The 26,514-nt window shown below is 44.9% G+C and overlaps 1 protein-coding gene across 2 annotated transcripts in view; it reads left to right on the top strand.

Moving 5' to 3' along the window:
* Positions 1-12,739, top strand: part of LOC137434386 (myc box-dependent-interacting protein 1) — a 123,957-nt gene extending 111,218 nt beyond the window's left edge. For both annotated transcript variants that reach the window (XM_068127333.2, XM_068127332.2), the window contains 6 exons: positions 32-64; positions 443-475; positions 2,358-2,498; positions 8,456-8,578; positions 10,274-10,372; positions 11,768-12,739. In XM_068127333.2, coding sequence (XP_067983434.1) covers positions 32-64; positions 443-475; positions 2,358-2,498; positions 8,456-8,578; positions 10,274-10,372; positions 11,768-11,875 — 537 coding nt within the window. In that variant the 3' untranslated portion in view covers positions 11,876-12,739. The remainder of the gene's footprint in view (positions 1-31; positions 65-442; positions 476-2,357; positions 2,499-8,455; positions 8,579-10,273; positions 10,373-11,767) is intronic.
* Positions 12,740-26,514: the final 13,775 nt, after the last annotated feature.

Below are 26,514 nucleotides of genomic sequence, written 5' to 3'. Positions count from 1 at the left end.
CTCTTTTTTTTGTTTTTCTTTCTCACAAAAGGCAGACATTATCACGCCGGTTGAAATCAACCAGGTAAGTCTTGGTGTGCCTTTACCGTGATTGTTGATGTACTCGATCATCGAGATAATTTGCTTTACTTCTTGAAAGTCCTGTAATCAGTTATAACGACAGTTGTAGGATTTATTGGTCCAAATGTCTCAGGAACCCTCGCAAGAATGCATTCCTCGTGAGATCTGATTCAATTTGATGAGAATCTCATCATCAAGTCAGAGTTTTGTATTTTGTAAAGGAAAGAGAAAGAGTTCTATCTTCGTCTTATACACGTCAATCCTCAAACGGAACTATTATGTTCGCAAGCAGTAGGTAGCTCGACGTCATGGATTAATATGCAGTTGAAGTGTTTGTGATGATTCCTGTTGTCGTCAAAGATCCCTGACTTTGTCTTCACAGCCAGAAAGCCCACCCCAGGCTGACACTATGTTGGTGAGTGATCAGTACACACCTATAAAAATGTCTAGACTTTCCAAAATCTCATCATCCCCTCTGATACCTACCTCACCTACAAGCTTTGTGTCATCTGCAAATTTACAAAGCCGACTCTTAAACTCACTATTTTAGTCTTCGGTGTGACATGGCCAGGATTCGAACTGCCGACCTCCCAGAGTCTAACGTCATAATGGTTGGAGCGTCCGCTCTGTAGATAATGATCATTTGAAACTTCGCTGTTTGTATATCCATAGCGAATGATACCCGGATTTGAATGTGAATGGAATCTGCTGGTAGCATCGTCCACTTCCTTGGTTGTACAAGATATAAATGGGGCTTCGCGAAGCCACTGATGAGGTGCTTGAAGTGTTCCATTAATGCTTCAATATGCCATTCACCGATTTGGCGAGGATACCTCCATTCACTCCATAAGATTAAATTTATTATTACAAACCCCTCACACAATGTGTGAGCAAACGTGGCTCAGCCGGATTGAAAAGACAAGATGTTTTTTAATTACCTCCGCCACCAAAGGTGGATGGAGGTTATGTTTTCACCCCTGTCTGTCTGTCTGTCCGTTTGTGAACAAAATATCTCAAAATGTTGTAGACGGATTCGGACGAAATTTGGCAGAGATGTAGCGTATGTGACAAGTACGAAATGATTAGATTTTGGTGAAGATCCGGATTCGGATTCGTCTATGAGAATTTTTTAAGTGATTCTTCACCATTGTGAGATGGGGCCAAAAACGATATCTAGCAGGATATCTCAAAAAGTTATAAACGGATTTGGACGAAACTTGTTCGACAGGTTGTGCGTGTGACAAGGACGAATCGATTCAATTTTGGTGAAGATCCGGATCCGGATCCGGCTAGTTTTCTCTGCTACCATTGTATGTTCTAAGACTAGCAATCTAAGACTAGTCTATTCGATGCATTACCTCATCTGATTTTTATTATCTAAAAGTTGTTGTTGCTGCTTTATAAAAGTTTGCTAATAATTACCCTCGCCAGAGGAGAGGGTATTGCATTTGAGTCCGTTTGTTTGTTTGTCTGTTAGTCCGCACAGAATAAATATGATTTTCTCTTCAACCGTTGGTCCGATCGACAGGAAATTTTCACCATCGGTGCAACTCCACCTGTAGAATGTTTTAATGTTAATTATGACGTCATAGGTCACGCGGTTCGGCCGCCATCTTGGAAAAACCGAAAAAATTTGCACCTCTATATCTCCGAAAGCACTGAATAGAAAAAATTGAGACATGGCTCATTCTAAAGAACTCTCCATTGGGAATAAAATATGTTAATGATGATGTCATAGGTGCCTCCTTTATGACATCATAATTCGACAAGTACAACACTTCATCCGATCAAGATGAAATTTCTTGAGCGTCATGTCGGCATAAATTGGTGAAAAAAAAAAAGATATTGATGACGTCATAGGTCACGTGGTTCGGCCGCCATCTTGGAAAAACCGAAAAACGTTGCACCTCTATATCTCCAAAAGCTCTGCATAGAAAAAATTGAGACATGGCTCATTATAAAGTACTCTCCATGGAGAATAAAATGTTAATAATGATGTCATAGGTGCCTCCATTATGACATCATAATTCGACAAGTACAAAACTTCATCCGATGAAGATGAAATTTCTTGAACATAATGTAGGAATAAATTAGTTTAAAATGATGATGACGTCATCGGTCACGTGGTTCGGCCGCCAGATTTGTTTTAACACAAAAGCCTTAAAAACCACTGAAAACACATCCTGGTGAGGGTTTGCAATCTCTGATTGCTCTTTTTCTTGTTATTGTATTGTTGTTGACATTGTTATTGTGTTGTATTTTGGTGCATTTCATCACGTTCCGTGTGTTTAACGCAGACTACGGATGAGACACAACCAGATGATGAGCCTCTCATCGAACCAGATTCGGAGCCAGAACCTGAGCAAGAGGACAAGCCCGAGCCCGAGCCCATCATTATGGAGACACCTGTAGTAGAGATCACCGCAAGTACACCAACGGTAGACGAAGTAGACTCTTTAGTTGTTCTCATACGAGCTCATTTCTGAGCAAAGTTTTAAAAATCAATAATCACAAAAAGGATCACATGTCGTCTCTTTAGAATAATTATTTTATTTGTTCGTTGCTTTAGAGCAGCTTGGTGGTGTGATTGGATTGCCTTGTTGCATTACCTTTAATGTTGTGGTTTTTATTCCCAAGGCCGCTCAGCGGAAATTTCCACCCCGTGACAGCTGAGCAACCCAGCCAGGATTAAAGCACTTATGGATTTGAACTCGGGGGAAACAAAACGGAAATTTGCTCTGTCCAATAATATGACGAATGCTTGTTGAATGCTTTTTCTTTTGAGAATCATAAATTGACCTTATTTTTCTCAGATAAAAAAAGGTTACAAAGCATTCAGTCGCATCACTATGACAGTGACATCACATCACATCACTGTGACATCACTGTCGCATCACAGTATTTTACGGGATTGGCCCATTTCATACTGGTGGCCTGTTTCAAACTTTCTCAGTTTTTAGTCGTGATGCCAATTATCATGATTCAGCTGGCCGGCCTTTAAAGGGTACGTGCACAATGTGACATTCGCATGCTCTCGAAGCCATCTCAGACATATTTAAATACATAAAGCTTCGTAGCCTCAGTTGGCATAGTCTCCTGATCCACACAAAGGGGCCTGTGGCAGCCCCCTTGACCCCCACCCTTTGTCTTTTTTTTATCATGAGAGCTCATTACCTTATCGTATGGCCATTAATGTACGTACACTGCTAGTAGTTGTAACAGCACCAGCATCATTTACCAGTTTGAAGATCAGGGAAGATCAGTCACTGAATATTTGTTCAGGATATAAGGCCGTGTCATCATCTAAAGAAGACTATGAAGCCCCGTTAGAGAGGAATGTTTGTATGCAAAGACATCAACTTGAGCTGCCCAGACAATATAAATACAGCTACAAAATCCAATCAGTTAATCTCATCTTTGAGTCATAATATGTACTTACACCAAGTTTGGTCAAAATCCCATCACTGGTACACAAGTTAGCACAGTAACAGCATTTTTACCAAACGGGACCTCTGACCTTTGACCCAATAATCTAATCAGTTAATCTTTACATCATTATGCATGTGCTGTACCAACTTCGACTTGGTTCCCTTCAGCCGTTCTTAAGTTATTGCAGTAACGAAAACCTGTCACGGACAGACAGCCGGACAGAGAACCCAAAAACAATCCCTCCAGCGACTTCGTCCGCACAGGCATAAAAAATAGTCGTGGTATACAAATTCTAGACTCGTGTAGGATGGCCTAACCGTGGGACACACTGTTGTCCACAGCAGGGAAATGAATAAGCAGGAAGAGAGGATGAGCAGTAAACACAAGTCAGAGGGTGATGTAGGGTGAATGGTGGTCGAAAAGATTGTGGGTATCGATGGGGAATGACAAGAAAAACGAGCAAGAGTCAAAATGGTTTTCGATCAAAAGATTTATTTTGGGCCAAAAAAGCCCATGACTCCCATTCCCAATGGCATTCTCAGGAAACTAATCCACTGCTGGAAAACGTGTCACACTGGCAGGAGAATACATACTTGGACACCTGCACAAGTTTCACTTCATCGCCAAGGGAAGGGAAAACCCTTTTGACGTCTTATACACAAGCGCTTCCCCTATAGGGTACCTCACACCAAAAAATTGTTTTTATGGACGTCCACGGATGTTCTTTCTACGGCAGCGTTGCGATCTTTTGAGCAAAATCGTGAACACCCGGGAGAGGATTTTGCTTGACCGTGACCGATTCACTGCGGTTTATTACGGTTTAGTACAGACTGCTACGGCTTCGTTGCGGATATACATGGCGGAGATACGGTGCCTCTACGTTTGCTTGCGGTTCCTTACGGTTCCCGGCCCAGAATATAAAAACGGGGGGCCCCCCCGCTCTCCCCTCATTCTGCTGCTGACTTCCAAGGGGGCAAGACCTATCCAGGAGAGCCATGGACAGAGCACCCGCTGCCCAGAGAGTCCAAGGAGAGGGAGAATCCTTGCGGATGGTTAATGCAACCTTCACATACACGGATTATTCTTACGAGTCCTTACGGATCGCCAACTCATAGTCAATCACAAGCATCCGTAAATAACTCGCTGGTATCCGTAGATAACTCGTCACAACTCGCAACAACTTTTGACATGTCAAAAATCATCTTCCGTTATTTACGGATGCTTGCGATTGACTATGAGTTGGCGATCCGTAAGGACTCGTAAGAATAATCCGTGTATGTGAAGGCACCCTAAGATGGCCTTACGGAGTCTTACGGTGGTGTTACGGCAGTTGCGGAAGCGTTGAGGAGGCGTTGAGGAAGCGTTGCGGTCTAGATTTCCGTAGCACTGCCGTAATTGTCTTACGAGAGTTTTGGTCTGGACCAAAACTCTCGTAAGAAATTACGACCCCTCCCGGACGCTTAAGGATCCATACGAATGCTCCAGGAAGCGTTGAGGATGTCCAAGGTGCCACAAGGAATGCTCCTGGTTGTGCACGATTTTTTCGCCGCAACACCGCCGTAAACGTCGTAACGACCCCGTAAGGCCGGTGTGAGGGGGGTTTATCCATCGGGGGTTCCGGGTGAATTTCAATTGCATTGGCATCAATTATTGGATTATTTTTCAAATCTGGTGTTTGTAATGAAATCAGCAAAAAAAAACTTCCTTTTGAAGAAGAAATAGACAATTCCACAATACCATCCGCCCCACCTTAGCTTGAAGAAGAGGGCATCTTCATTAGCCTTCCTGATCCTCAGTCAGATGTTGTTTTTTTAGTCATTGCATTTATTAATTTTAGACGTTAAATCTCAGGACTTTCTATTGGCTGAACAATTCAAAAATCCCTTGTAGATATCATAACATGGATATGATGCCAAAGGCTTTGGTGAATCCTGGAATCCCAGCATCATGAGCCGTCATTATGCATGATGCAATCCTATAGAGGGATAACGGCGTCAACATTCAGGTGAAAAGGCTTTTTTAGCAGGTGGATCTCAAGTGACGTACACTCGATTGCGAGACAAACCCAAGGTGTCTTGAGTGAGGTCCCAGTACCATACATGATAATTGCTCTCATAATACACCCATGAATAATGTCGATGTGTCACCAGATTTCAGACTACAGCATGAAGTGCACACCGCTTAGAATGTAAACCAGGTATGTGTACCTCCACCACCGAAGGTGGACGGATGTTATATTTTCACCCTTCTGTTTGTGAACAGGATATCTCAAAAAGTTGTGGACGAATTTGGACGAAATTTTGTCGAGTGGTTGGGTATGTGACAAGGACCAAATGATTCGATTTTGGTGAAGATCCAGATACTATAATTTTTAAGTGATTCTCCACCATTGAGAGAGAGGGCCAGAACGATAAATAGCAGATTATCTCAAAACGTTCATGGATTCGGACGAAACTGGGTGCATGAGTTGGGTAGGGTACCTGGTAGGGTACCATCTCTGAGATAAGTTGCCGTTGGTTACCTGACAGGAGTAAATTCCCTGTCAGAGGATCAAGGGGTCTTACTCCTATTGAGAGGAGTGGTCCCAATTGTATGACCATGCATTGTGGCCCTTTTGGGGCATGATGCATGCGTTTGAATGACCATGCGCTTCCCCCTTAGGGTTGAGGCGCATGTGTATTGTTATTGGGACAGCCTTGTTGACGTTGTGCCTTGACCATGGGGTCAAGGTGCACGTCCGAGGCTGTTCAAATGTTTGACTTTTTACCTTTTTTCACAAGCAAAAAAGGCAGGCCTTAGCTATGGCCCTAAAACAGTAGGGTACCTGGCAGGAGTAAATTCCCTGTCAGTGGATCAAGGGGTCTTACTCCTATTGAGAGGAGTGGTCCCAATTGTATGACCATGCATTGTGGCCCTTCGGGGGCATGATGCATGCGTTTGAATGACCATGCGCTTCCCCCTTAGGGTTGAGGCGCATGTGTAATGTTATTGGGACAGCCTTGTTGACGTTGTGCCTTGGCCATGGGGTCAAGGTGCACGTCCAAGGCTGTTCAAATGTTTGATTTTTTACCTTTTTTCATAGTAAAAAAGGCAGGCCTTAGCTGTGGCCTCATAACAGTAGGTGACTTACCGAACTTACTTACCTGACAGGAGTAATGCCTTGTCAGTGGACTCACTCCTATTGAGAGGAGTGGTCCAATTGTATGACCATTCATTGTGGCCCTTCGGGGTCAGGATGCATGTGTTTGAATGAACATGTGCTTCAGCCTTGGGGTTGAGGTGCATGTGTAATGTTATTGGGACAGCTTTGATAGACGGTGTGCCTTCGCCATGGGGTCAAGGTGCACGTCCAAGGCTGTTCAAATGTTTGATTTTTTACCTTTTTTCATCGTAAAAAAGGCAGGCCTTCGAGCGGGCCCTAAAAGTTTGGTGACAAGAACAAGCGATTTGATTTTGGTTCAGGTCCGGATGCAGATCCGGCCCATCAATGGGATACAAAACGTAAACTGTTCAGCCTGGCATAGGTATGCTCTCCACCAAGTGCCGTTCTAGTATTTTATGCCTCCATCGACGAAGTCGACTGAGTCATTATGTTTTCAGGTTGTCCGGCTGTCCGACCGTCCGTCCGTCATAAGTTTTCATTACCGCGATAACTTAAGAACGGCTGAAGGGATCTTAATCAAACTTGGTACAGGTATGTGTAACGACGGAAAGATGAACTGATTACATTGTGGGGTCAAGAGGTCAAAGGTCAGATGTCATGTTAGGTAAAAATCCTGTTACCGCGATAACTTGTAAACTAGTGATGGGATTCTGATCAAATTTGGTACAATTGTGTAGAATGATGTAAAGATGAACTGATTAGATTTTGGGGTCAAGAGGTCAAAGGACAAAGGTCAGATGTCATGTTAGGTAAAAAATCCTGTTACCGCAATAACTTGTAAACTAGTGATGGGATTCTGATCAAATTTGGTACAATTGTGTAGAATGATGTAAAGATGAACTGATTAGATTTTGGGGTCAAGAGGTCAAAGGACAAAGGTCAGATGTCATGTTAGGTAAAAAATCCTGTTACCACGATAACTTGTAAACTCGTGATGGGATTCTGATCAAATTTGGTACAATTGTGTAGAATGATGTAATGATGAACTGATTAGATTTTGAGGTCAAGAGGTCAAATGTCAAAGTCTGTAATAGGTCTATAACTTAAGAACGGCTAATGTAATCTAATTCAAACTTGGTACAGATATGTATAATGATGTAAAGATTAACTGATTAGATTTTGGGGTCAAGAGGTCAAAGGTCATACCAGGTAAAAATGTGATAACTGGCAAACAGCTGAATAGATTTAAATCAAACTTGGTACAAGTATGTATAATGATGTAATAATGTGGGCAGAGGCATATCGGTCGATGTCGTGACGTCAAAGAGTCGTTCTAGTTCTGTGCTGTTGTTAGTCAATCCATATTGGACTGGCTTTCAATTCTGAATTCTCCTCGCTGGTTGCATCATTACCGAGGCGTGGCTGTGCATTTGATAACATCTGTTCTGCGGATAATGATAAATTATCATATGCACCACAGGCCATTCTCATAAGCCTATGCCCATTAGAGCAGGAATCTGTAATTTGTTCAGGGTGCCAGCGCTATCCCATCTACTCTTTGCAAAGAACACAGTAGGATCTTTAATGTCCACCAACTAATGCTGGTAGACAGGTATGCCCAGTTCAACGTAATTCCGAGGGACAGCACATACAAGTACATTGATGAATCGTACTGCCTGGAAGACGCCATAATGACAGTTTGGAGCTGGGTTGGGATTAAGACCCAAGCTCTACACCTCAGGAGTGTGCACAATTCTAGGTTATCCTCCCGGCCCCTTTGTGCTATGTAAGAACTATTTTGTGAGTAATCTACAAGGAATGGTTAATACAGGCGTTCCATCACTGTTTTCTACTTGGCCACAGCCTGTCGAGTCCCCCGAGGTTACGGTGATGACCCCTCTTTCTAACGAGGACATCGGAGAGGCGATGACCGAGAGCAGTGTTACTCCAGCTACTGACGACTTCCCACCAGGCTTCCTGTTTAAGGTCAGTCTTGTTGTGCGTTGTGGTCACAACTCCAACCACAGTTATGCTTTACGTCACCCCGTTTATGCATTGTTGCTTAAGCAAAGTCTGTAAACAATTCCCAGATGATCTGAAATATTTTCTTTGCATAACCCCAAAGGTTTTTCTTTTGTTGTTTCCTCTTCCGTTTCTCACTGGCAATCTGCAATGCAATGCAATTATTGAAAAATACCCCTGGGCGCTCACCTGGTAGAATAAAGCAGGACACTACACCGACAAAATTATTTTTAAACAGTATCACGGTATTTTAAACCAATTTCAATGGTTGCTGGAAGACAGGGCACCATGTCGAATCATACTAACATAATCATTAGACTTTAAACAAACACACACAAAAAAACTTGTTTGGGGGGGGGCAACCCCCACCTCGCATACCTCCTCAGTCCCCAATTTTTCTAATGCCTTCAACAAACATTGGTACATCATGGGTGATCAAGGTTGTAGTGAAGTTTCATTGGAGGTGTGTGTGCAGCTTCAGAGGAAAAAGCAAATTCCTATGTTGGGGGGGGTCAAACCTGGATTCACTTTGACCCCCGATAGACCCCCTTAAACCTCGAATTTTTTTTAATGCCGTGAAAAAACTTTAGCCACAACATACCAAATATAATTTGTGCCAAGTTTCGTCACAATCCCATCAGCGGTTTCGGAGAAGAAGTTGCAAATGTTTACAGACTGACCGACGGACATATGACGTGCCATCTCATAAGCTCCTCGGAACTACGTTCCAGGTGAGCTAAAAATCTGACTTGATGAATCAACTTTGGAACTGGCTTTAAACCCTATTGAAAACTACAAGGCGAGCTAATATCAAAACTGTTTCACAGGGGAAGGGGAACCCACTAATTTGCATCCACCACGATTATTCTAGGACACGATAATTTTTCTTGGAATTATTAATTAATTTTCTTGGATTATTTTTCTCAGACACGATATTGTTGGACACGATTTTTTTTTTCTTCTTGAAATACCGACTTTTTTCTTTCCTGGAAGTTCCAGCAGTGTCCATGTGTTTTATACTTTCCCACCCACCCCCCCGCCCCCCCCTGCCTCCTCCCCCCAAGCTCCCTCCCTCCCACAGATCTCCCGATGTCACTGTTCTCTGCTGTTGTACTTGTGTGCTTCCCACTCTCTCCCCATCTTGTCTCCCGCTCCCTTTTTTGTATGTTTTGTGTGTCCGTTTGTTGTTGTTTTTTGTGATAGATGTTAGCTCTTACACGAGCCTCGATCTTGTATACAAAAAACCCACAGCTGATGGACGAGCCTTGTACACGTACCAATGGTACCGATATCAGTTATATCGAAAGTAAATGTGAAAACTGGACTTCCCCTTTTTCTCCCCATTTCAGCCATCATCTTGATGATGAGCACGACAACTGTATTATATAAGCATTTCCGAAGCTCGCTGGGTTTGCGTCATCGATATTGCAGCACGTGACTGCCGGGAGTGCCGGGTTATCATCAGTTCCGGTAGGGAGATATGTGCACTACCGAATGCTATTGTCGTTGTTACTGTTATTACTGTGACTGCAGAAGGCCTGCTTACTTCACGGAACATGTAAGCCCAACAGGTAGGGTAATCCTCAGAGATCTATTCGAAATTTAACATTCTACGAGGCTCGTTGCACAATTTACACGACGTCACGATTGTCGTTGCAGGTGCAGGCACAGCACGACTACACGCCTCTGGATGCCGACGAGCTACAGCTGAAGCGGGGGGACACCGTATTGGTAGTACCCTTCAACACCAATGATCAGGTCTTTGGTGCATCTTTATTTATTCACTCACTTTCACCCCTTAATATCAAAATATTTACTTGGCTTGAACAGGTCTCTTCCGTCTACACCGTCACAAATCTCATTACTTCGGCCCCATTGGTCAGACACGATCAACCTACATAATAGAGTTAGCCTTTCGGATTCCGAACCTCCAAGCTGTGCATTCTTTCCTAATGAGCACCTGAAAGGTAATCGTCATGAAATGCACTCAACACTAACATTCAGACTATCCAAACACCTGCCAAAGGCTGGATTTGTACCTTCACGTCACTTCATCTTGAGGTGATGTCAGATGAACTCAGCTTCAAAACATTTTAACTATTTCCCCCATTTTACTTTAATCCCCACTGGTGTTTGTGCTTTTCTTTTGGACTGAATTGACGAGGGATGTTTAGTTGTTAATAGTTTTGGTCATTTGGTCAAGGCTCACCATTCGGCATTGTGGAGGGTACAAATCTAAACACTTGTACCACATACGAAGTACATTACAATCAAATTAGAGCAGTGCAACGAGCCAAATATTCAATTTAGCTTCCTTTATTATTATTATTATTATTATTATTATTTTGTAAACAAGATCGAGGCTCGTGTAAGAGCTAACATTAATCACAAAAAGACAAACTGACACATAAAACATAAGATAAAGGGAGCGGGAGACAAGATGGGGAGAGAGAGGGAAGCACACAAGTACAACATTTGAGAGCATCGAGAGATCTGTGGGAGGGAGAGGGCTTGGGGGAAGGAGGGTGGGAGAGGTATACAACACATGGACATTGCAAGGACTTCCAGGAAAGAAGTCGGAATTTCAAAAAAAGTGGATCTGGGGTGAAATTAGTGGGGGTAGAAAAGATCAAGGTTTTGGATGGGGGAAGATAAGAGATGGTGGTGAACAGCTGTTTTAAAGACCTGGAGGGAGGAGTGGGATTGAAGGGAGTGAGGGAGTTTGTTCCAGAGGCGGCAGAAAAGAGGTATGAAAGAGTGGAGGTGAGCAGAGAGTCTTGATTTTGGCAGTTAAAATTTTTTTTTTTTAATTAAATTTTTTTTTAAATTCTTGAAATTTGTTTTTACCTGAGCCGGGGCTGTCCCTGTACTATCCCACATCAGCAATTTTTGACCGTAGTTATCCCCGATAGACCAATAAAAATAAGTGCAATAAAAATGCATTCAATCGATTGACGTAAACTGGAGTGCACATCACGCACAAGAATCTCCAATGTTCACTTTTAGCATCCAAAGATCAAGCTCCCACCAGGCGGGGCAAGAGTAAAATCACGATTACTAAATGCGATTAGATGTGGACGTGATGTGCAGCTGACCATCGTGGAGAGGTGGCCACGGGTGTTTGAGATGACGGTTGTTGCACGCGGTGTGCAGGATGTCGGTTGGTTGATGGGCATCAAAGAAGCCGACTGGCTGGCTCATCACACTCTGGACAAACTTCACGGAGTGTTTCCCGAGAACTACACGTCCCGCATGGAATAGGCAATCGTAGCGACTTCGAAGCAGGCCGCAGGCTCACGAGAGGGCTTCCTGCATGCTCGAGCCCAGAGCCTTCATCACAGTGACTGTAGTGGTGGTCTTGTTAATGCCGCACACCACAAAAGATCATTGGGTACGATAAACCTTGCTGGAAGTGACCATTGCTTGTGCCTGGCTTGGTAATCACCTTATCCACTTCCCATTTTAAAAAAAAAGCTCAATATTGGCACTCAACACAAGACGTTGTCAAATATCAACCTGATGCAAACTTCTGATCCACCAAACCACAATTTAAAAGTATTTCAAACGGGCACGTCAAATGACACGGTTGCGCTGTAGAAAGGGGGAACAGCCACAACCGACTTGGGTCTGTCGATCGCCGAGCATGTTTGATTGTCCCCCCTTCGACTCCCTCGAGTTTCCCTTGCAAGCCGGAAACGCTGCAGCTTACCCTCTCCTCTTCCTTTTGGACATGTTAAGATTCAGTTTGTGTTGAATGTAATGATGGAGCCAGTGGTCCACGTGGTTTAAAAAAGAAAAAAAAAAGAAAGGGCAGATCAAACGAAATCAGAAGCAGATGAGAATTAGAGAACGCAAGGGTGAGTTAAACTTCCAACTCCTCTATGAACATTCCCTTGATTACTTCTGGGTCAAACCAATGTTATAATTATGCAAAATGGATTGTCCAGCAATGATGTTACTTGGACCACGTGTAGCTTACAAAACTGTTTTCGTATTGGATTCAGCTTATCTGTGGAAGTATTTAGTCTTGCACTCGAGGTTGTAAAGTATAACTGAAGTATTTTCATGTTGTGAGGAAATTAAACTGTAATGTCTTACATCTGCCATAAAGAAGAAAAAATTGTCCATACGCGTCTTTCATTTTCAAAGGCATGTTAAAGAGTCACTAGATTTTTGAACCGTAACCGGTTTTTTTTGTTTTTAGCTGCGACGAGCAGCTCGATGAGAGGACCGCGTTGTTGTTCTTGTTGTTGGGGTGCCTTTTTGAATAACGCATGCGCATACGTGCGTTGGTATGAGGTAAGAACATCGTGGACTAAAATCACGATTTGTTTGAAGAAACCAGAATAAATTTAGCAACAAAGACAACATGAATGTTTTCATAGCAATCTCGTTTCACAGAACTTGACACAAATTAGGTGTAATTTTTGAATAGCGCATGCGCATACACTCGGACGTGCGTTGGTATGAGATAAGAACATCGCGGACTAAAATCGCGATTAGTTTGAAGAAACCAGAATAAATTTAGCAACAAAGACAACATGAATGTTTTCATAGCAATCTCGTTTCACAGAACTTGACACAAATTAGGTGTAGTTATTGAATAGCGCATGCGCATACACTCGGACGTGCGTTGGTATGAGGTAAGAACATCGCGGACTAAAATCGCGATTAGTTTGAAGAAACCAGAATAAATTTAGCAACAAAGACAACATGAATGTTTTCATAGCAATCTCGTTTCACAGAACTTGACACAAATTAGGTGTAATTATTGAATTGCGCATGCGCATACACTCGGACTTCCCCTACCGACCAAGCCCGTTTCAAATTATCCCTCTGCCACCCAGAATTAACATCAATGAATGACATTAATAATAATAATAATTCATTTATTTTGTATAGCGCTTTTCAAGAAGCCCAAAGGCGCTTGATGAATTAACATTAACAGAAATATTCTGTTAACAGAAAAATTCACTTCCATACATTATATGTAATCAGTTGATGAAGCATGTTGCGTCGCAAAACAAAGGACAAGACCAGAACTGAAAGACAAAAAGACGCCAGTGCATGCGTATAATTTAATACAACAACAACAACATGCATTTTAAAGGCCATTTTCCCTGCTAGAGCGGGGGTTAGCCTTGCGGTCCCCATGACAATCTTCTCCATTTTGCCCTATTTTCTGCATCTCTCCTTGTTAACCCCCTTGCCCGCATTTCTTCTTCCACCATCTTTAGCCAAGTCTTTTTCGGTCTTCCCCGTCCTCTGCTTCCTTCTACATTCATTTCCATCACTCTTCTCAACCAGTCACTTTCATCCTTCCTCAACACATGACCAAACCATCTCAACCTGTTCCTCTTCACAGCATCAATCACAGGCTCTATTCCCATCATCTTTCGCAATTCATCATTTGTCTTCCTCTCTCTCAACGATACTCCACACATCCACCGAACCATTCGCATTTCCACCCTTTCCAACCTTCGTTGCTGCTCTACATTTATTACCCATGTCTCGCTCCCATAAATCATAACACTTCTCACACATGCAGCATACACCTTTCCCTTCAGCTTCAACGACACTCCCCTCATCATCAGCACGCCACCCAGTTCCCGAAACTTCTTCCATGCACATCTCACTCGAGCAACCGTTGCCGAGTCTGATCCACCTTCTCCATTCAGCATGTCTCCGAGGTAGCAAAATGTTTTCACACCTTCCAGCTTCACGCCATCTCCAAGATCCAACTCAACATTTCCTCCATCTGCAGCTCCCTCTGTGCACACCTTACATTTGAATGTAGCTGCCACACTGGTTAATGACCCTCTCAGACCACTACATTTTTGATTGGTCGGCAGGGAGATCTTGGAGACGGCGGCAGGGATTTTCGAAGCTCCACACGGTCTCCACGTTTTTCGAAGTTAAGTCTGTTCACAATTGTATTTTGTCGAAACTGTATTTATCTTTCGGTGTGTGAAGTTATTGTGTGCAACTTTGGTTGTTTCTCGGTGTTTATCTTTCATAAATTGATCGTCTGTTTGCCGTGTCGCGAGCAAGGCCTTGTACAGTGTGCACTGTACAACCTTGAGGCTTTGTTTTTCTCTCAGTGGTCCGTCGTTTGTGATCCAATAACTTTCGTTCTCTGTATTCCCAGTCTTTTCACCCATAGTCTTCTTGTCTTCCTTGTGTAAATCTCAACTCAAAAAAAAAAACAAAAAAAAAAAAAAAAACATTTCCTTCTCTGTTCTCATTCGTTTATTCATTCTTATTCGTTCGTTCGTTCTTCGACCACGTGTTTCTCCCCCATTTCCCCAGATAGTTTTCACTCATTAACCTTCAATGTTTACACTTTCCCCTCAAGTTATGTATTCCGTCATATTTTATAACACCTTTTTCTTCTTCTTCTTTAAAAGGCTGCTTTCGACTTGCTCACCAAATCAATTCATCCCCAAAAAAATATCCATCTCCTATAGTGCCTTTGTTCTACATTCCCTAAACTCTCCTGCACTCCATCCTCCATCCAGCGTCCTTAAACGTATTTTTAACTCGAAGGTCACAAGAAACTCATTTTGCAATAAATGTTCGTTTCCCATAAATCGTACACTTTCAAAAATCCAATCTCACCCCTCCCCTCCAAATCTTCCCCATAACCCCTCCCCTCCAAATCTTCCCCATCACCCCTCCCCTCCAAATCTTCCCCATCACCCATCCCTTTCAAATCTCCCCCCTTGCCCCCTCCCTCCTAAACTACTCCCTCACCCCTCCCCGCCAAAACGCCCCCTCACCCCTCCCCTTCTAGACTCCTGCCTCACCCCTCCCCTCCAAATCTCCCCCATATCCCATCCCTTTCAAATCCCTCCCCTTGTCCCTTCCCTCCCAAACTCCCCCCTCACCCCTCCCCTTCAAATCTCCCCACCCTCATTGCTTCTCAATTTCCCCCCGCTCACTCCCCCTCCTCAAAGCGTCCTCCCCGCTTCTTCCCCCTTCAAACTCTCACCTCCATCTCCCCCAACCTTCTGCCTCGCTCTTCCCCCTCCTCAAATAACACCTCATTGTGGCTCACCCAATCACCATCAAACCTTTTGTCCGCCCCATCCTTCCCTTTCTCCGAGCTATTCTGAAATCTCTGACACACCTTCAACAGCTCTCCCTACCTCTTCCACCTCTTCCACATCTTACCCTACCCCTCCTCCCCCCTGTTCTGTATCTGATGCTCCCCCTTCCTCTTCATTAACGGTATGGACCTCAAACATCCGGGGCCTTCGTTCAAACTTAACTGATCTCTCCATACAGGTTGCTTCTGTCAAACCAGACGTGATCTGCTTAACAGAAACTTTCCTCCTTTATGATGTCTCTGATTCCATAGTATCTCTCCCGGGCTACTCCCTCCTCCGGTATGATAGACCTGAGCCTCGTCCTGGAGGCGGGGTTGCTATCTTTATCAAAAACTCTCTTCCTCACTCGCCCTGCACTGCACTCTCTCCACCTCACCCCCAGGAATACCTCTGGCTACGGCTTCCCCTTCGCTCCCACCTCTTGTTCATATGTGTGTTGTACCGTCCACCAAACAGTGATGACTCCATCTACATCTCGCTGTCTGATGATATGGACCAACTTCTATCTACTCATCCCAACTCTCTCTTCCTCATATGTGGTGATTTCAACTGTCATCATGCCAGTTGGCTGGGTGTGGGTACCTCTCTCACCAGCCATGGCTCCTCAGCAAAGGACTTCTGCGACTCACTGGGACTGACACAATCTGTCAATTTCCCGACCCGGATCTCAGTCAACGGAACATCTTCTCTTCTGGACTTGGTTATGACTAACTTCCCTGAAAATGTCTGCTGCTCTTCTTCTGCTCCGATCGGATCATCTGATCATGTCCTTGTTAAAGTGGACATCTCTCTGACCATCCTCAGGGAGCCTGCTCAGCGTCGACGAGTCTGGCATTTCACTCAGGCCAACTGGCACGGTCTTCAAGCAGCCATCAATCATCTGGACTGGTCTCCCATCTCTACCACCTCTGACATCAACTCATCCTGGGAATTCTTCCAAAGTAAATTGCTCTCTCTCATGCACAGATTTATCCCATCTCGTCTTCAGTTGTCATACCCTTCCTCCCGTCCATGGTACACGGAATCTTGTGGTGAGGCTGTTGCCCAGAAACAACTTGCCTTCGTCTCCTGGAAAGCAAATCCAACGGAAGGAAATCTCATTTCCTTTCACAAAGCCCGAAACAAGTGTGTGTCCACCCTCAGGAGAGCCAGGAAACAATATCTCTCCGTTCTCAAGACCGAACTCTCTTATCTGTCTCCCTCTTCCAAATCCTGGTGGCGTCTGGTCAAATCCGTTTCTGGTGTTTGTTCCCCCTCCATCCCCTCCCTTACCTCAAACGGCTACACAGCTGACTCCGCACGTGAAAAAGCTGAATGCCTCAACTCTGTGTTTGCCTCTAAATCTTGTGTCCCAAACCCATCCCTCTCTGTACCCACCATACCCAGTCGTACCCTGCTGCTCCTGGACTCCGTGTCCTTTCCTCCTGACAAGGTGGAAAAGTTTCTGTCAACCCTCGACTCTGATTCTGCAACTGGACCCGACGGCATCAGCCCACGGGTCCTAAAATCCTGCTCTGCTGCTCTATCTCACCCTCTCTCTGTTCTCTTCACCCTCTCTTTTGCTCAAGGTCAACTGCCATCTGCTTGGAAATCAGCCAACATCACCGCTTTGCACAAAAAAGGTGCAAAAACAGATCCTAGCAACTACAGACCAATCAGCCTTCTCCCAATTATCAGCAAAGTCATGGAATCCATCATTGCTTCTGATATGAAATCTTTCCTCTTCTCCAATGGCTTGATCTCTGATCATCAATTTGGTTTCAGACCAGGTCACTCTACTCTGGACATGCTGCTTCTGCTGTCTCAACAATGGATGGAGGTCCTCAATGCCAAACAGGAAATTAGAGCTGTCTCCCTCGACATATCACGTGCCTTCGACACGGTCTGGCACCCCGCTCTGCTCACCAAACTCTCCTCCTTTGGTATCCATGGAAATCTCCACGCATGGCTGGCGGACTTCCTCTCTAATCGTCGTCAACGTGTGGCCCTGAATGGGTTTCTCTCATCTCCTCTTCCTGTTCAGGCTGGAGTTCCCCAAGGCAGTGTTCTGGGCCCCGTGCTTTTTCTGGTCTTCATCAATGATCTCTCTGACTCTCTCGAAAATCCTCTCTATCTCTTTGCTGATGACTCCACTCTCTGCCGCTCCATTCCTCTTCCCTCAGATCGGCAGTCTGCTGCCGCCTCACTCTCTGAAGACCTGGACAAAATCACAGACTGGTCAAACAAGTGGAACATGTCTTTCAATCCTGACAAATCTCACACTCTTACTATGTCTCTCCAAAAAGATCGACTGGACAACCCTCCCATCTACTTTCTCAACAATCCTCTCCAAGAAGTTCTGTCGCTCAAGATTTTGGGTCTCACTATCTGCCATGATCTTTCTTGGGAAAACCACATTTCCAAGCTGGCCTCCAAAGCCAGTCGCCGACTGGGCATCCTCCGTCGTGCGAAGTCCTTCCTCGGCACACCTGAGCTCCTCACCACATACAAGGCTTTCATCCGCAGCTCAATGGAATACTGTTCTCCCCTATGGGCCGGTGCTCCTGCCTCACACCTAGCTCGGCTTCACGCTGTTGAAACCAAAGCTTTCAGAATTATTGGAATCTCCCGCGATGAAGCTATCTCTGAGGGCCTTTCACTCACTCACCGCAGGCAGGTAGGTGGTCTTTCTGTCTTCTACCGACTCCTCTCCGGCCTTGCACCCCCAGCTCTCTCTGTGCTCTGTCCCCCAAATATTCCTACAGGTCGCACAAGATCTGCCAGCATCCCTCTGATGGTTAAACTGCCGAAATCTCGGCTCTCCGCTCACCTTCACTCTTTCATTCCTCTTTTCTCCCGCCTCTGGAACAAACTCCCTCACTCCCTTCAATCCCACTCCTCCCTCCAGGTCTTTAAAACAGCTGTTCACCACCATCTCTTATCTTCCCCCATCCAAAACCTTGATCTTTTCTACCCCCGCTAATTCACCCCAGATCCACCTTGTTTGAAATTCCAACTTCTTTCCTGGAAGTCCTGGCAGTGTCCATATGTTTTATACCTCTCCCACTGCCCCCTTCCCACGCCCCCCCCCCCCCCAAAGCCCTCGCCCTCTCTCAGATCTCTCGATGTCTCCATGTCTCTCGGTCCCTGCTCTCAAATGTTGTGTTTGTGTCCTTCCCCCTCTCTCCCCATCTTGTCTACCGCTCCCTATGTTATATGTTTTATGTGTCGGTTTGTCTTTCTGTGTGATTAATGTTCGCTCTTTCACGAGCCTCGATATTGTATACAAAAAAAAAAAAAAAAAAAAAAACCCACTCAGCGCACATTGTACATTGAATGGAGTTCACTCCGACACCCTTCCTACACACAGCACAGGGCCACTTCCCAGTTCTTTCCACCTCACCACATGCTTTACCACTTGCCATCACCTTCGTCTTTCCGATATTCACCTTCAGACCTTTTGTCTCCATACATTCCTTCCACGTGGTCATCTTTTCCTTCAGTCCATCCATACTTTCCGCAATCAACACCAGATCATCTGCATACAACAACTCCCATGGTAAACCCTCCTTTACGTTCTGAGCCAGCACCTCCATCACAGCTACAAATAGTAATGGACTTAGTACCGACCCCTGATGCACTCCCACCTTCACCTCAAACTCACCACTGTTCCCGTCCTTCGTCCTTACAGCTGTGCGCGACCTTTTGTACATTGCCATCACTACTCTGATCAACCATTCCTCCACTCCTAACTTCCTCAATGCCCATGTCAATACTTTGCGTGGTACCCTATCGAATGCTTTCTCCAGATCAACAAACCCAAGAAACAACTTCTTCCTCTTCTCCATGTACTTCTCCTGCAACTGCCTCACAATGAAAAGCGCGTCTGTCGTTCCTCTTCCTGGCATGAATCCAAACTGCATTTCGTCGATCTTCACTTTCTTCCTTATCCTCCTCTCCAACACCCTTTCCAATACCTTCATTCCATGCTCCAATAACTTTATCGCTCGGTACGAGCCACACTCCAGAGGGTCACCTTTCCCCTTGTATAGAGAGATGAGGGTACTCAGTTCCCCCTCTTAGTCGTCTCTTACGACACGCAGGGATACGGTGTACCTATTCTTATCCAGGGTACACACCGGGATCCAGGGTACACACCGGAACCATGCGTATAATTTAATGACTGGTCGAATTTGGTAGCGCATATTGCAACGGATATCCTCATGATTCTACACGTCGCAGCTGGTGATCACACTGTGGTCATTTTTCTCTTGTTTTTTTCAACCTACGCTACCGAAGGTGGATTCTAATTTTCATCCCAATTCGGATGCAACTTGGTGGATAGGTTGGGAGTGTGATGAGGATAAATTGTTTCCATTTTTGTGAACATCCAAATACGGATCTGGATACGAGAATTTAAAGTGATTTTTCGCCATTGAGAGATGGGGCGAAATGGACTAGACGGATTTCTGAGAAATGTGAATGTTGGGTGCATTTTTGGGTAAAAGTTGGGAACCTCACTTTTTAACATAACTAGGGTATGCTGAATTCAATTAACCCGGTTCCCAGGGCGAATTTTGAGTTTTTGACCTAATTAGCATAAACAAAATGGCCGCCAAATTGCCATTTTTGGACAATTTCTTTGAACAAGCATTTGTATATCATGTACATACATGCAGCTCTTTTACTTTAACTTTACAACTTTTACCCCAAAATGCATCTAGAAGCTTACACATGGCCTTTTTTCATAAATCCGTCTCATCTATATTATGGTTGGTGACATATTGTAAAATGGGAAATGGTTTTAATAAGACAATGTTTCATACAACCATTTATTCTAAAATTAAATATACATGGCCATGAAGCACAAACATTCAGGAATGTCACACATGTTGTTTTGCCAAACTACATCAAATTCATACAAGGGGTCTGATCATCACTCTGTTGCTGACAGGCACACATTGATGTGCACCTCAACTCTGAATAGCGACATTTGCAGTGTCGAGTCTTGCATTGCTTCTGGCATGAACAACAAATCATCTCGAAGCAACTGTCTGGGATTGGACTCAGTGACATCAGAATAGGCTCTTGTCCTGAATCACCACGTTTCCATCCCATTTCGACAGGTGCAGGAAGGTCAGGTATGGCACAATGAGCATTTCTCCATGCCATGGCTTGATGGTGTACTCGCATCAAATGGAAATGAAGAGCATCACTTGTCGGTGACATCGCTTCTGGCTTACCAGTCTTGGAGAACAACATATGTCGTGCTGAATCAACAGAGGTTGTTCTGTGCACATTATATATTCTGCAGATGAACGCTTCTGCAGATTTGATTGTCTCCTCTGAGTTCACCAATGCCCAAGTTATTTAGCAGTTTATGGTGCTCTTTGAAGACTTTCCATGATGTTCGTTTAGTGTGATTTGCAAAATAGGAGGTGGTGTCACACCCAGTTAATGCGTGAAATGGTGGCAGTGCTGTGGACAAACTTCTCGGTAGATTGTTTAAAACAGCATCAATTGGTGGATAACACATGGAGCTGCATGTATGTACAGGATATATAAATGCTTGTCCCGAGAATGTGTCAAAAAATGGCAATTTGGCGGCCACTTTGTTTATGCTAATTAGGTGGTCAAAAACTCGAAATTCGGCTTGGGAACCGGGTTAATCGAATTCAGCATACCCTGATTATGTTAAAAAACGAGGTTCCCAACTTTTACCCAAAAATGCACCTAGAAGCTTATACATGGCCTTTTTCCATAAATCTGTCTAGTCTAAAAAAGGATATTTCAAAAAGTTGTGGATGGATAATGACAAAACTTGGTGGATGAGTTGTTAGTTGACAAGAACAAGCCGATTCCATTTTGGTTCAGGTCCGAATCCAGATCGAGCCGATCATCAGATACAAAATGTAAACTGGTCAGCCTGGAGGTATGCTCTCTACCCAGTGCCGTTCTAGTTTCCTCCATCACCGAGGGTGGATGGAGATTGTGTTTTCACTGCTCTCCGTTTGTGAACAGGATATCTCAAAGTCGTGGACGGATTCGGACAATTTGGTGGACATGTTGGGTATATTGCAAGGACGAAATGCTTAAGAGTTTGGTGAAGATCCGGATTTGGATCCGATAATTTTTTAAATTGATTCTTCCCCATTGAGCGACAGGGCTAAAACCGATATAGAGCACGACATCTCAAAAAGTTATGGACGAGTTCAGACAAAACTTGGTGGACAAGTGTGTGTGACAAGGACAAATTGATTCGACTTTGGTGAAGATCCGAATACGGATCCGGGAATTTAAGTGATTCTTTGCCGTTGAGTGATAGGGCCAAAAACAATATAAAGCATGATATTTCAAAACGTTGTGGATGGATTATAACAAAACTAGGTGGATGAGTTGGTGTGGCGACAATAACAAGCCGATTAGATTTTGTTTCAGGTCCGAATCCAGATCTGGCCTATTCAGCCTGGCGTTGTTGAGCCTGGTGGAGGTATGCTCTCTACCGAATGAATTTCTAGTTTTTACTGAAATAACATTCAGAAGTATTGTTCAATGGAACGTACCACTCGTACCCAGGATATTTACCTTGTACAACGTGGGCCTCAGCCCAAAGACGGCCGGCTCAAGACTCTTAAGAGCAGTGTCGATGGATGATGCAAGCCTTAAACAGGTGGGGGTAATCCCACGCCTTGGAGCAAACTAAATTGGGAGAACTTCATGCTCCACAACTGGGTTAGGATTGCAGGAGTGAAAAGAATGGATGAACTGAGAGAGGAGATTGGTGTGCGGATGAGCTTGATGGGAAGATTGTTAAAAAGCTGGCTGAGGTGGGCTGGATATGGAGCGGATGGAGAAAGACAGAATGGCAAAGAAAGCGGATTAGGTTGAAGGTGCAAGGTAGGACGAAAAGAGGTAGACCATGACTGAAATGCGAATACAGCATTGTGCGAGGAGAGGCATCAACAAGGTGGAGTGGTCGGAGAGTCGAGAGAATTAGCTGAGGATAGAGGAAAGTGGAGGAGTATCAAGATCAAGAATTGCCTTTCACACTCACCGCAGGCAAGTTGGTGGTCTTTGTCTTCTACCGACTCCTCTCCGGCCTTGCTCCCCCAGCTCTCTGTGCTGTCCCCCAAATATTCCTACAGGTCGCACAAGATCTGCCAGAAACCCTGTTATGGTTAAACTGCCAAAATCAAGACTCTCTGCTCACCTTCCCTTCACTTTCATTCCTCTTTTCTCCCGCCTCTGGAACAAACTCCCTCACTCTATTCAATCCCACTCCTCCCTCCAGGTCTTTGAAACAGCTGTTCACCACCATCTCTTATCTTCCCCCATCCAAAACCTTGATCTTTTCTACCCCCGTTAATCCACCCCAAACCCACCTCCTTCAGATTCCCTGTTTCCTTTCCTGAAAGCCCCTGTCGTGTCCATCATGTTTACCCGTGTACCCTGCCTCAGCCCTCTCTCATCCACAGATCTCCTGATGTCTGTTCCTTAGGCCCCAGTCACACCGGGCCTGCGACCAGGTTACGACCTAGCTGCGACCGAAAAATGTTGGAATCGCGGGCAAATCGTAGAAAGAGCGCGCGACTGGTCGCAGAGGTCGTGGGTGATCGCCAGAGCAAAATCAGTCACAGCAAGGTCGATGGTCATGTTCAAAACTTCTGACCTGCGAATCCAAATCGTAAGAGGTCGCAGACAGGTCTTACATGGTCGTACCACCAGTCACGCATGCACGCACCGGCAACTTTTAGCTTTGTCTTTTTGTATTCCTCCTGATACTCCAGTGCTACATTTGGTCAGTTATTTGATTCCAAAGACTGCCTGCAGAATTTACCAACGAATATTTATTCCTGAGAACAAAAATTATCACAGACAAGTCGTACCACCAGTCGCGCATGGACGCACCACCAGTCGTGCATGATCGCGGGTCAAGTAGTCGTACGATTGGTCATGCTACTGGTCCTGCCACCTGACGATTGGTGGTGCCACCTGTCGTACGACCTCACGATCGGTAGTGCGACCAGTCACGACCTGTCCCGACTGGTTGCACGACCTTACGATTGGTGGTACCACCAGTCTTTAGCTCGCAGTCTTTAGCTCGCCAAGGCTGTGCGCGTTCACCTCAAGCACTACTACAACAACGTCGGCAGTGTCCCATGGCAGGATAACATGATCTAGGAACTGTTGTGTGAATGTTGGAATTTTGATATTTTTTTTGAGATATGTGTATCATATATTATATGCTATGTGTATGATCTATTTTTGCATATCTGTTTTGCAATGAACTTGTACAATAAACATGCTATTTCATGGTATGTCAGGAGAAAAAGTAATAATTAGTTGTCTTTATTGTGTGTGTATGGTCTGAGTAATAAATGACTGGTTTATATTACAATGGAAAAAATTATTATTTTAAATACAAATTAAATCAATACATGTATAATAATAATAATAATTCATTTATTTTGTATAGCGCTTTTCCAGAAGCCCAAAGGTGCTTTGACAGAGTGGCAAACATAATGCATAACAATACATGAAAACAACAATTGCAAAAAGACAAGAATCAATAGGGAAATATTTAAAGCAAAAGGAGGGAGAAGGAGAAGAGATAGTCAGGGGTTAAATGCTGTGGGTTGAATGTTGAATGCAGTGTTGAACAGGTGGGTCTTTAGTGATGTTTTGAATGTGGTGAGTGAGGAGGAGTCTCTGATGGTGTGAGGTAGTGAGTTCCAGAGGGTGGGAGCAGCGATGGAGAAGGCCCTGTCCCCCAAGGATCTGAATTTGGTCCGGATGGAGGGGGTCAGGAGGTTGGTACCAGCAGAGCGGAGGTTGCGGGTGGGAGTGTGTCTGGAGAGGAGGTCAGCCAGGTAGGATGGGGCCAGGTTATGGAGGGCTTTGTATGTCAAGAGGAGGATTTTGTACTGGATTCTCTGGGGGATGGGGAGCCAGTGAAGCTTGTAAAGGGCGGGGGTGATGTGGTCACGGGTCCGGGAATGGGTGAGTAGACGGGCAGCGGAGTTCTGAATGTATTGGAGTTTATTGGTGATTTTTGAGGGTGAACCATAGAGGAGGCTATTGCAGTAGTCCAGACGGGAGGTGATGAAGGCGTGGATGAGGGTTTCTGCAGCCGTGGAGGAGAGGGATGAGCGGAGACGGGCAATGTTTTTCAGGTGAAAGAAGGCTGACTTTGTGATCTGTTTAGTGTATTTGTCGAAGGAAAGGGTTTGGTCAAAGATGACGCCAAGATTCCGGATGTGAGGGGAGGTGGATACTGGGATACCGTCGATGTTGAGGGCAAAGTTATGGGTGGATTTTGTGAGCGTTTTTGGGCCAATGATGATTATTTCAGATTTATCACAGTTAAGCTTGAGGAAGTTGATTTGAAGCCAGGATTTTATTTCAGTGATGCAGTTTGTCAGGATAGAGTGGGTGTCGGTGGAGACGGACTTGGTGGAGATGAAAAGCTGGATGTCATCGGCGAAGCAGTGGAATTGGAGACCATGACGGCGGATTAAGTGACCGAGCGGGGACAGGTAAAGGATGAAGAGGAAGGGGCCAAGAACTGAACCTTGGGGGACACCTTGGGGGAGGGGAGCAGTGGGGGATTTGCAGTTATTGATGGAGATGAACTGGCATCTGTCAGAGAGGTATGATTTAATCCAAGAGAGGGCAGTGCCGGTAACGTTAAAGGTGGATTCAAGTCGGGTGAGGAGGATAGTGTGATCGATGGTGTCAAAGGCAGCGCTGAGGTCGAGGAGGACGAGAATGTTGAGGTTGCCAGCGTCAGAGGAGAGGAGAAGGTCGTTGGTGATTTTGAGGAGAGCAGTTTCAGTACTGTGGTTGGAGCGAAATCCGGATTGGAATGTTTCATACAGGTTATTGGCAGAGAGATGATGTTTGAGTTGAGTGGCTACAGCGCGTTCCAAAACTTTTGACAGAAAGGGTAGGTTGGAGATGGGTCTGAAGTTGTTTAGGGTGTCAGGGTTTAGACCAGGTTTTTTTAGAATGGGGGTAACAGCAGCAATTTTGAGGGAAGGTGGGACGATGCCTGTAGACAGGGAGGAGTTTATTGTTGCAATGATAAGTGGAGAGAGAGCAGGGAGGGAGGCTTTGACAAAGCTGGAGGGGATGGGGTCAAGAGTGCAGGTGCCAGTTTTCATTCCTATGAGGAGTTCAGAGAGGTCAGTAGGGGAGATTGGGGAGAACCGAGACAGGGGATGGCAGGACAAGGGGGGGTAGGTGGTTGGAGGGGGAGCGGGTGCGGCGGTGGTCAAGCTGTTGTAGATGTTGTCAATTTTGCGTTGGAAGAAAGAGAGGAAGGAGATGCAGTTGTCTACTGTGAATGACTGGGTGGTGGTGTTCAGGGGGCGGAGGAGTTTGTTTATTGTCGAGAAGAGTGCTTTTGGGTTTCCGGAGCCAGAGTGGATAATTTGAGAGTAGTAGGCAGAGCGGGCGCGGGAGAGGGCATCTTTGTAGTGTTGTATGTGGTCCTTGTAGGCTTGGGAGTGAACTGTGAGACCCGTTTTATTGCGGAGTCTTTCAAGTTGGCGAGCACGAGTTTTCATCAGGTGGAGTTCAGGTGTAAACCAGGGAGCAGAATGGGTGAAAGAAACTGTTTTGGTTTTTACAGTGCACAAACTCATGTGTATACATGCGATTGATGGCAATCTGGCCGAGGTACGACCAATCGTCAATGTTTGTTATGCTCTTTATTTGCGATCGCAAACAGCGATTGGTCTTAGGGGTCATCGTACGATTGGTGGTACGCGTGGTTGTGCGATCACCAACGATTACCAGCGTACGGACGAG

The sequence above is a fragment of the Myxine glutinosa genome, chromosome 10, assembly GCF_964187855.1.
Source record: "Myxine glutinosa chromosome 10, kmMyxGlut1.1, whole genome shotgun sequence".
NCBI lineage: Eukaryota > Metazoa > Chordata > Myxini > Myxiniformes > Myxinidae > Myxine > Myxine glutinosa.
Note: the sequence above shows the minus strand (reverse complement) of the source record. Positions and strands in the feature narration are given on the sequence as shown.